Source organism: Bactrocera latifrons, unplaced genomic scaffold (assembly GCF_001853355.1).
Source record: "Bactrocera latifrons isolate USDA-ARS-PBARC rearing strain unplaced genomic scaffold, ASM185335v1 scaffold_24, whole genome shotgun sequence".
NCBI lineage: Eukaryota > Metazoa > Arthropoda > Insecta > Diptera > Tephritidae > Bactrocera > Bactrocera latifrons.
In genome coordinates, this window is record NW_017535963.1 from 579,331 (window position 1) to 590,727 (window position 11,397).

Consider the following 11,397-nt stretch of genomic DNA (forward strand, 5'->3'; position numbering starts at 1 on the left):
TAGGAAACAAAATATTAATGCATCATCTGCTCCAATTCCAAATATTTTAAATTTCATAGAATTTATAAAAATATTTAGTCAAAATAGTATCAAGGTTGCCACTTATTTCTTCCATATTATTTTAATTTGAAATTATTACGAAAACTTAAAATTTATAGAGATATATATATTTCGGTGAAGCTTCAAAAATATGTAATGTGAATTAAGGAAGATGTTTAAAAACTATGAACTTCAGCATGACCAGGGTTGCCAAACAATAGATTAAATTTTTAAAATAGAAATAAATAATAGGAGATTGAATTGGGTAATTGGTTGCTGTTAAAATAAAATAKTAAAAACCGTAAGATCATTCCAGGGTTGCCAAATTTTTAAATTAAATAATTGATTTTTTCTCTCAAAATTKTAAAGAAACTAATAATATATTAAAAGACGTCCAATTTATTTTGTATAAATTTCATATAAATTCCGGAGTTGCCAACTCTTTTAAATAAATAATAAATATTTCAACTGGAAATTGTCGGAAAATAAAATTAATAATCAGTTTTTATTCTAAAATTATAAGCAAATTTAAAATTATACACTTGAGAAATATTTTTTTTCGCTTGGTACTCTGCAAAATGGGTTTTAGGCACATGAATATATATATATATATTTTTATTTTGTTTTCATTATAAGGAATTTTTTTTTACCCACCCTAATGTTCATTCCTTATTATTTTCCTAGCGTTGTTCTGTGCCTTTTTTAAAKGCGACGCTTGCCAAATTTTTTATAACATATATTTTATTATTTGGGGTGGGTCAAAGGGGGTCTATTAGGGTGGGTCAAAGCAACAAATAATTTGATCGCTTGATAGTTTGAAAAATATTTTAACATAAATTTTATGTAATCTTCTTTCACCTACCTTAATGTACATTACATATTACTTTCCTAAATTTTTCCTGTGTCTTATGAATATTTTTATTTTAGAAACAGTAATAAATAATAATTTAAAATGACAACTTCCAGAGAAAACTAAAAAAATTGATTCTCATAAAATCTATATCTATATTTGCTATTCAGAATAACATACGAAAACGGCAGCTCTATTTAAAGTATCATATAAAAACATATTTCGAATCAAAGTCTTTTCTACCAAAACTCTCTTTACTTTCTCTTTTCCGCAGACTGTGAACATACCAAATGCTTACGAAGATGATCGCTTCGACGCCAATGTCGATATCGAGGGCAACTTCAAGCACAAGTCCATATTATGTATGGCAATCAAAAAYTCACTGGGTCAAATAATTGGCGTCATACAGCTGATCAACAAATTTGATGATCTGGTGAGTAAAGTTAACAACAAAATGGAAAATAGAGTTCCTATTGATTTATACATTTATCTCTCGCCACAGAACTTTACCAAAAACGACGAGAACTTCGTCGAGGCTTTTGCCATCTTTTGCGGCATGGGCATACACAACACACATATGTACGAGAAGGCGATCGTGGCGATGGCCAAGCAGAGCGTCACATTGGAGGTATTGAGCTATCATGCCTCAGCAACGATTGATGAGGCGCATAGATTGAGGGTGAGTCTAAAATAAGTGCTGAAATTAATTCAATTAAATGCAAGAGGCAGGAAGAGATATGTCTGTGTGAATTTAGAAGCACATATGTATGTGCTATATCTTTACCCCCTTTAACTGATGTGCTGTCGGCTTGTCAGTTTCGTTTGCGGCAAATTGGATAGTAAGCTGCCAAAGCGCTGGCAATTAATTTTATCTTTGACAATTTCAAGCTTTTGCGGTATAATTTATTGCTGCATGACACATGCTTACTGCAAATGACATGTGTAGCCGTTAGCGTGTAACTGCATTGCATGGCTTGTGTGTGTGTGTACATATTTGTGCGAGTGTGTTTGTAATTGCATTTCAATGCGGTACTCATGCGCTCGCCTGTCAATCGCGCGCTGGGAAGATGTTATAGAATGTTATGCTGCTGTGCAAGACATTTCCAATTTGACCTCAATAACCATATTTGATTGAAACACAAATGCATATTTGCTTTTGGTTTACAAGTGTATTGTGCTACAAACGCGTTGCATATTCATATGCGCTTGATGCGTTTGTGTGTGCAAGTATTTTGTATTCCTTTGGCATTTATAATCATCTTKCTGCGGTTTGTTGACATTTCCTTGTGGGTTTTTGCAGCAGATTCAAATTAAATCTGTCCGAAATGATTGTGCGGTCGCAATAAATAGAAATTCATAGTTTAGTATGTGTTGTTGGTATTGTAGACTTTTTTATTGGTTCTGCTATATGCAGGGTAGAAGTGGTGCATTCTTTCATTTATCTAGAGTTACAGAATATTTKTGTAATTATGCTCCATCTAAGCAGATTGTAGAACTTTTGTTGTTGTTGTTGTTGTTGTAGAACACTAAATTTCATAAAAAATATATGAAACGAGATATTTTTTAAGTAGTTGAAAATGAAACTTGAATTCTTATATCTGATAATTAGAAACAAATAGAAAACTCCTTGGCGGAGGACAATGAAGCTCATACTTGGAGAGACTTTCTTAGAGGTTRTCTTACCTAGCCAAAGAAAAAACCGGGTTTTAGACCCACCCTAATGCTTCTATGTATATCATGCATTGTATAATGTCTCTACCTATGATATTGATAGAATTTTACACTATCTAAAAAATTACAAAAGTAATACCGGTTGGCTAAGTTTTTGTGCGAAAAAAGACATCTCATGTTTCTAAAATTCTATAGCAAAAYAGCTGCGTTTAAGATTTCTAATAGAACATTTGTAATATTATGAATCAGAATTGAATAATTTGCCTAAATGTAGGCAGCATACTTCTTTAAATGAAGTTCTAACTAGCYTACATTTAGGCGAACAAAGAGATTTTACAATTTAATTGAAATTTTTATTGAGGATGCCTTTAAATGAAATTGTAGCTACGATTGAGAATGCCCCTAAATGTGGGCAACAATTTTATTTTCAAAGTTGTCTGTTGCCTACATTACGGCGCGTTATTCAATTCTGATTACATAAATTACAAAGATACATATCTGTCTTCGAAAAGTMAGTATATATGCATAATAGGGGCTAATATTCTTGTCACGAAAATCTTATTATAATTATAAGTTGTATATTCGACTTAGAATCTCTACACCCTCCTATATAAGAAGTTCCTCGAGACAGAAATATGTTTGTAAATGGCATTTTGCGAGAGATATGCAAGAATACCTCGGCGAGGATTATACCCAAACTAGTACTGTCACTCTCAAGGTTCTCACCTGAGGAAGTTGACAAAGAATTACAGTTATTTTTGTAGTGTAGTTTTGGTTTTGTAATATCAAAGATTATATATGCCATTGGAAGAACTATAGCAAAATAAGTTAATTAAATGACTACAGTTAATCAATTGACCAAAAGGTGAGTAAAAACTTAATCTCTACTTTTTGAACAAACTTTCTGTTCAACGTTCTCAAACAATTGGCTTTGGCAAGTGCTGTTGTAGAACCACCATTTCCACAACGAATATTAATTGACCACAAATGTATATGAACTCCTTATAAAAGCAATTAACTTAAAAGGACATGTGTCCAGGGAATCATAACTATCACTTTAATTACCAAACGGTATGTGACCCTACAACTGACGCACACACATACMTACACACACAGAGTGCTACTAAAGGTAGATATATACAAAAGCGAAGTCATAAAAGGAAGCCCGGAAGCCATTTAAGCATAAACATAATTGATTGACTGTTGTGCCAGCAACAACAACGCGCAACAACATGCCACTTAAAGCCATCGCAGTAATGTGGCAGCGCACCAGTCATGCGGAATTTGCGCTGAGTACCAATAAATGAGCTCACKTTTTTGATAAGAGCAAGAACATAAGCCGTAGTTGAGTAAGGAGTATATAGAAATATATGTATACTTGTATGTGTATATATATTTAAGTTTGTATGAACTTATTACGACGTAATAGGAAATATACAATTCAACATAATTACTTAGCATAGTTACAGTTAGTTAACCTCAATTCCCTTAACTGCTGTCAGGTGCAGTTAGAAGAATTATGTAATCTCTATGTGCTACATATTTCCAATTGTGGCTATGCCTATAGTTCAATTAAAAGTTTGCGGCTTGTTATCTGAGCAATTTCTCTTTAAATTCGGACATTTCAAAGAGAGTCACACATACATATATAGTAACCATACGCACATGTATGTACGTGTTACTGTGGGCGTAGCTGATATCCTTCGGGGCATTTAAATGCAAATGACGACATTGCTGTCATGCTTATCCATTTACTTAATAGATTTTATGAAAGTTAGTGCTTTGCAGTAAGGTAGCAATTAAATGGTTGGCAACATATTTTTTATATTTTAGTTATTATTTGGTTACACTAATTTCCTTTAAGTGGCTAACCGAGGAAATTAATGTTATGGGTCACAATATTGATTATGAGTTTTAAAGCAACAATAGCAACAACTAGCATAAATAAGATCTTCTAAGAGGAGCACTTCTAAGCGGCACATCTACTGTGACAGCCTAAAAAAGAGGATCTTTGGGTTTTATGGAAAAAAAACTACTTTATAATTTCCTTTGAAATTTACAGAGTATATTTTTTAAGAAACATTTAGAAAAAAATTACATATTTTTCGTATTTGGCGCTGTTTCCGATGTCAAAAAAAAAAAAAAAAAAAATTTTCGCTACTGCTACAGTGGTTTCGGCCTTTTCTTTTTTCCGATTTTTGATTCGATCCAAGAATTATGGTACTAGACCACGTACTTTATATACAGAAYATATAGACAAATTTGACTTAAACTGTATTTTGTTCACTCTTGCAATATTCTGATACTTTGAACATTTCAAAACCAAACTCCATCGATCTGCTTGAACAGTACACCCTTAATAGTGCACCTATTAAGGAGAGTCTGAAAGATCTCTCAAAATTTAATTTCTCAGAATCTCATTTCAGCAACATGTAACAATTATTTTATTTATTTCATTCCAGCGTTTACGTGTGCCATCGGCAGCGCATTTTCGCCTACACGATTTTCGCTTTGATGATATACATTTTGAGGACGATGACACATTGAAGGTAAGTCCCAAACACACAACGTGAAAAACACCGCATAATGTTATTAAAAAAATAAAAAAAAAAATAAATAAATATTAATTTTTACTTGCCGCTGAATTTGTACAGCCAAAGTTTATAATAATGTTTTTTTTTTTTTTTATTTTCAGGCCTGCCTGCGCATGTTCCTCGATCTGGACTTTGTCGAGCGTTTTCATATCGACTACGAGGTGCTTTGCCGTTGGTTGCTAAGTGTCAAGAAGAACTATCGCAATGTTACTTATCATAATTGGCGGCATGCCTTCAATGTAGCACAAATGATGTTCGCCATACTAACGGTATGTACGAAGAAAACTGCACGATTTAAAATTATGAAATTGGCAAAGGTTCTGTGTTACGGTTGGCTCGTTTTTTATTTATTTTTTATTTCTAAATTTTTATGGCTGCTAYTTTTGCTTATAATTTATAAATTTGTATGATTTGCTGAACTTTTTACTGGAAATTTGATYAAAAATTAGTTTTGGAAACTCTTCTGCACTCATAGTATATTTTGTTTCAGCAAACATTTCCAGCTTGACTTCAATGTATTTTTTTCTATATAATTTTTCTCGCTCCACGAAATCTCTATTTCTATTAGAGCGTAGTTCTTTTCTACAACTTTGAGTTTGAATTGCCAATGTTTATTTTTTGCTTTTGATTGATTAATCAAAGATTTCCCATAATGGACAGGCGACGCAATGGTGGAAGATTTTCGGTGAGATCGAGTGCTTGGCATTGATTATCGGTTGCTTGTGTCACGACTTGGATCATCGGGGGACTAATAACTCCTTCCAGATTAAGTAAGTGCTCTCGGTTGAAATTAGAAWATACAAAAACTAACWMTGATTTAATATCTTTATAGAGCCTCCTCACCATTGGCTCAACTATATTCGACCTCCACCATGGAACATCATCATTTCGATCAGTGTTTGATGATTTTGAATAGTCCTGGAAATCAGATACTGGCAAATTTGTCATCAGATGATTACTGTCGCGTCATACGCGTTTTGGAGGATGCCATATTATCGACGGATTTGGCRGTGTATTTTAGGTGGGTACAAGATATTCCAATAATATGCTACCATGATATATGTATAAATGAAATTATGCTTGTTTTTAGAAAGCGTGGCCCCTTCCTGCAATCCGTRAAGGAGCAGCCTCTCAGCTATTGGGAGGCTGACGAGCCGCGTGCTTTACTGCGTGCTATGAGCATGACTGTCTGTGATTTGTCGGCTATTACAAAGCCGTGGGATATTGAGAAGCGTGTAGCCGATTTGGTGAGTTCGGAATTCTTCGAGCAGGGTGATATGGAGAAGGAGGAGCTGAATATAATGCCCATTGTAAGTACTCTATGAAAATATATATATTTTTATCTCTCATCGAATACATAATCGCTTGTGATTTGTTTTGACAAGAATGTTGTCGTAAAATATAAAAAATTTCATAACATAACATAAGTTAAAATAACACAACATAACATAACATAACATAACACCACATAACATAAGACTTATCATGACATAACAACAACATCGCGTAATATATGATCGGATGCATGTAAGTTCGCCGGATTTCTCTTTCTCTTCTGGTATTTACTTCTGACTGAGCAATTCCGTTCGATCAGTTCAGAGTTTTCTCCAACTTAATGATTTAAAATCACAGTTTTTTATATTTTATGGCAATACTTGTGGTTGTTTTCATATCTTGATCTTCTTTCTCGAACTTAGCTCGAGAACTTTTCGACTGAAATTAGTTTGTGCTCTTTATTCATTATGTCTAATCAAAATAATTTATTTTTTTCAGGATATCATGAATCGTGAGAAGGAAGACGAATTACCAATGATGCAAGTCAACTTTATTGAATCCATTTGCTTGCCAATTTACGAGGTGAGATCCCAATAACTTAATAAAATTTCGAACAATAACAAAACAAACCGTTTTCCTTTAACTCCTTTAGGCTTTTGCCAATCTCTCCGACAAACTGGAGCCACTGGTCGAGGGTGTGCGCGAAAATCGCGAGCATTGGATCGAGCTGGCGCAACAAGTACAAAATAAAGAGAATRCAGCCAGCAATACAAATGGTTGTGTAGACACGACSAAGCAGAATGGTTGCATTTCGGATGGCCGCAGCGATGTGACTGATGAGATCGGCACGAAGAACACAACGAATTGTGACAGCAATGCCGACGATGGCATATCAACAGGCGCCGAGTGCGAAATCGACGAGCAGAGTGATAGCAAAAATCCGAAGGAAATTAACAATTGCCACAACGATGACGATGAGAATGATGAAGACGACGCGCACTTGTGCGCCGAAGAGGAGGAAGCCGCCATCGAAGCGGATGACGACGACTCGGATGTAGAGGCGTCGCGTCATTCCAACGGCTGCTTCTCCTCCGGCTCGAGTCGTTTGAGTACACCACCGCCCACAGGCGAAGACGACAGCCTACCCACTTCGCCGGCCAAGACAACACAGGCGAAATTGATTGCGGCCAAYCTGAATAGTCTTAATCAGCGTACGCTSAAATCGACACGCAACTGTTGTCGCAGTTGTGAATATGTGCGGTGCAGCGGCAATATGCGCAAGACGTCCTCGCTCAAGGGCGCTAAAGAGTTGCAGCAACAGCTGAATACACAAAATGGCAGCAGTTGCGGTTACTACAGTCGCAGCGCACCCTCAGTGAGTAGTTGTGGYGTGACGTGCTCTGCCGCCAGCTTACAAAAACAACAAAATCACAGTGACAGCCAGCCCAATCAGCTGCAGCAGCGYCATCACCATCACCAACATMACCATCACCATCAKCGCCATCACAGCCAACAGCATCATCATCATCACCACCACCACAACAACAATCAACATGCGTCACATAGTGGCAACGGCGCCACCGGCAATACGTCAAGCGGCGCCGAAAGTGATCGGATACCGAAAATTGTWGGTAAATTGGGCAACATTGATAGCTTGCAATATCTGGCTAGTGGTGGCAACGGGGCCGGTGATGCGCTGCTGCACGCAAATGCCAGCAAAGGCACACCAAACGGCATTGCATTCACACCAAATGGCCATGTCACCTATTTTGCCGCCAGCGATGTGCCCACACTGGTCGTTTCGCCGACGGCGGCGACCACAACACCAACAGCAGTGACGACGGTGACAAGYGCTTGTGATAAATGAAGTGTTTAAGTGAAGCGCGTGTGAGACAGCTTTGTGCGCTCGCATGGCAGTGTTGTATTTAATAYATGAACATATGTATCTGCAATGGCTTAATGTGCGTATGGCTGTAGTGAAGGAGCGGCGCATGCTACTATTTGTGGCTCAAATGKGTCCACTTATGGTGCAGCTAAAGCAAATGCGTAAAATACGGTTTTGTTTAAATGTAATTATTGAATGTACTGCATATATTTCGCTCTGCGTCTGTGTTTATTATGTAACTATATTGACCACTATTTGGAGATTTTAGTGGAGTGTAAAGGGAGAATTTAGGAAAATTTACATTTTTGTTTGGTTGGCATATTGGTGACATCAGGCTAAATAATGTTAAAAGCCCCAAAAAGCTTGTAAATTTTTTTTTTATATTTCTATTAGTGTGCTACAGAAGTTGGCTAAGTTGGCTTTAGTGTAACTTTTTCTTGTTCAGTTGTCTTTAATTGATGATTAAATTATTAATTAATTTAATATACTTTTATTATGGCTCAGAAAAAATATTTGAAACAAAAAAAATCTCAGTTAGGTCAGTGTAGAGTCCTAAAAAGAGGCCTAGTTTTGACAATTTATTGTTGGTGTAAGAAAAAAGAGATTGTGTTTCTTTCTCTTACTCTTTTTAAACATGTATTTGAATGTTTACAAAAATTCTTGTTGACTTTTGGATCAAATGCACCTCTGTCAGCTTTTTAAAAATGTATTTGAGTGTTTACTGACGCTTTTGTAGACTTTTTGATGCAAAATGGTGGTAAACTTCCAAATGAGCTTTTCCAAGAGAGAATCTGGTGGCTTTAAGAACTCGTGATATTTCAAAYAAAATAAAAAGTAGATCTTAACCAGAAAAACATTTGCTAGTAAAGTACTGTGTTTTTAGTGGTATGTAATTTTTTTTTGAATTAAAAAAAAAAAAAAATTTGATGAAAAAACCACTAGTGGCTTTAAAAAAATTTCAATGATAAAAACGTCATATATTTACTAAAAAATTTTACTGTGAAGTTCCAGTTCRAAATTCTGGTAGATACATGTAGTAGCCCGCATGTACCATACTCCCCATTATGCTGAAATGTGCTGGCCTGAACTCCGCTTCGAGCGGAACGAAGAGTGAAATAAATTGCTTTTGACTATTCTACCAATTTAATAATATTTGAAGTAACCTCAAATTAAGTTTTTATGCTCAAAATAAAAATGTCTATTTTTCAAAAATCATGGCCTGGTCTAACCTCTATATGCGAAAATTCGAAATTCAAGCCTTTAAAATTTATTTAGTTTTTTTAATGTTTTTATAATATGAGCCATATATTAAATCGCTTAAAAAACTAAAAAATWATGTTGAYTTTTTGAAAAAATTATRAAAAGTTTTAGAAATTACTTCTGTTAAAATTCGAAATTCAATATTTTTAAAATTTAATTAACTTTTTTATTTTATTTTTAATGAGAACTAAGTATAAATTTGCTTCGATTTTTTTTAACTTACATTAATTGTTAAAATTAGAATCAATAGTTTTAATGGTAATAATAATATTTCCTCAATAACAGAATTTTTTTAACATTTTTTATTAAATCTCCATACAAAGCTACACACCCTAAATCAACACAAGCGAACAATTCACAAATCAGAAGCAGCCACACTCTCTTCCACTACAGCACCTAAGCATTCACCACAATAAGCAAATTACATAACATAACGTAAGCACCAAGCAGTGTATCAAATCATATGCAGTTTAAGGGAAAAAAATCTTATCAAAGTGCATATTGAGTTAAAAAAAATTAAGAAAAATTAATTTAAAAAAATTATTAATTAGAATTAGCTTAATTTGAAGTTATCATAAACCTAACGATGAAATAATTTTTTGTATATATTTTTTTGTTTCTACTATATTTTACTATGCCTCAATAGTGATATGTATTTGAGTGTGTATAAGTTTTTTTATGTTTGGCTGTTTTTCATACATCAGTGTGTTTGTATGTATAGCTATTGTATTRGTTGTGTGTAATTCAGCAAGTTAAGTCTATACTGTGCATAAGAAATGCTTAGTATTTACGCATACTAGTTCAATTTATAGCATTGTATTAGTGTTAGTGGAGTTTTGTTTACCAAAAATTATAAATATACTTGAAGCAAATAGTTTAAGAACAAGTTAATTAAAAAACTATATTTAAGTGAAGAAAAATTGAATAAGCAAAATTAGCTGAAAATAACAAGAGCGTGGAAAAAAAATAAATAAGAAATCGAAAATATGAAACACATTCATTTATTGCACAAAAAACAAAAAAAAAATATAAAACAAAATAAATTGTTTAACAAAAACAACAAATAAAATTCTAAAAACTTAGCTGTTTTTGCAAAACATTTCTCATTGCTAAAATAGTGAAAGATAAAAGATATCTAGTGATTTAACTTATAAGCGTTTGTAGCGGTGTTTGTAACGGCTCTAGCTTCTACTCACATCCACACATACAMGTACTGTAAATATTACGACAAATTAGACACATACATACATACATAGTTTATACATTAAACAGAAATCCTATATTTTCACAAGTTCGAATTTAATTGCATTAATAAACCGTTATAAATGTAACAGTTTACGTTTCAAATACAAAAATAATTAATTTAAATAAAATAAAATATTTAGTTGTAAGTGTGAAGAAATGATATAAAAATACATACATATGCATACATGTATGTGTGTCTGTAACTAAGTATATATGTGTGTGGTTTTCATCAAAATGTTGGTTGGCATACGCGTATTCAATACAAGGCGCGCAAAAAAAAAAAAAAAAGAAAATTATTGTAAACATATATAGATGTACAACAACTGCTATTCCCAAGTCCCTCCCAAGCCAGCGCTTTTGATAGAAGTAGAGGCGATTGAGATAGCTACAAAGTGAATTGATTAATTTTATAACGGCAAATGTTGCACTGAACGAATTGAATGAAGCGGCAAAGTAATGAACCGGAATTGTTAAAAAAAAATTTTAAGAATTATTAATAAAAATAGTGAAAATTTAGAAAATATAGCTGAAAGATAAAGTAAAGCAGCAGAAAAAGTTTAATTCATTTAATTAAATTT

General features: G+C 33.8%; 1 protein-coding gene across 1 annotated transcript in view; it reads left to right on the forward strand.

Moving 5' to 3' along the window:
• LOC108969093 (dual 3',5'-cyclic-AMP and -GMP phosphodiesterase 11-like) overlaps nt 1-9,625 on the forward strand; it is a gene marked incomplete in the record, with an annotated part of 25,583 nt that extends 15,958 nt beyond the window's left edge. The window contains 9 exon segments of the mRNA XM_018933605.1: nt 1,164-1,322; nt 1,392-1,568; nt 5,023-5,109; nt 5,256-5,423; nt 5,797-5,924; nt 5,987-6,175; nt 6,245-6,464; nt 6,928-7,011; nt 7,082-9,625. Coding sequence (XP_018789150.1) covers nt 1,164-1,322; nt 1,392-1,568; nt 5,023-5,109; nt 5,256-5,423; nt 5,797-5,924; nt 5,987-6,175; nt 6,245-6,464; nt 6,928-7,011; nt 7,082-8,296 — 2,427 coding nt within the window.
• Nucleotides 9,626-11,397: the final 1,772 nt, after the last annotated feature.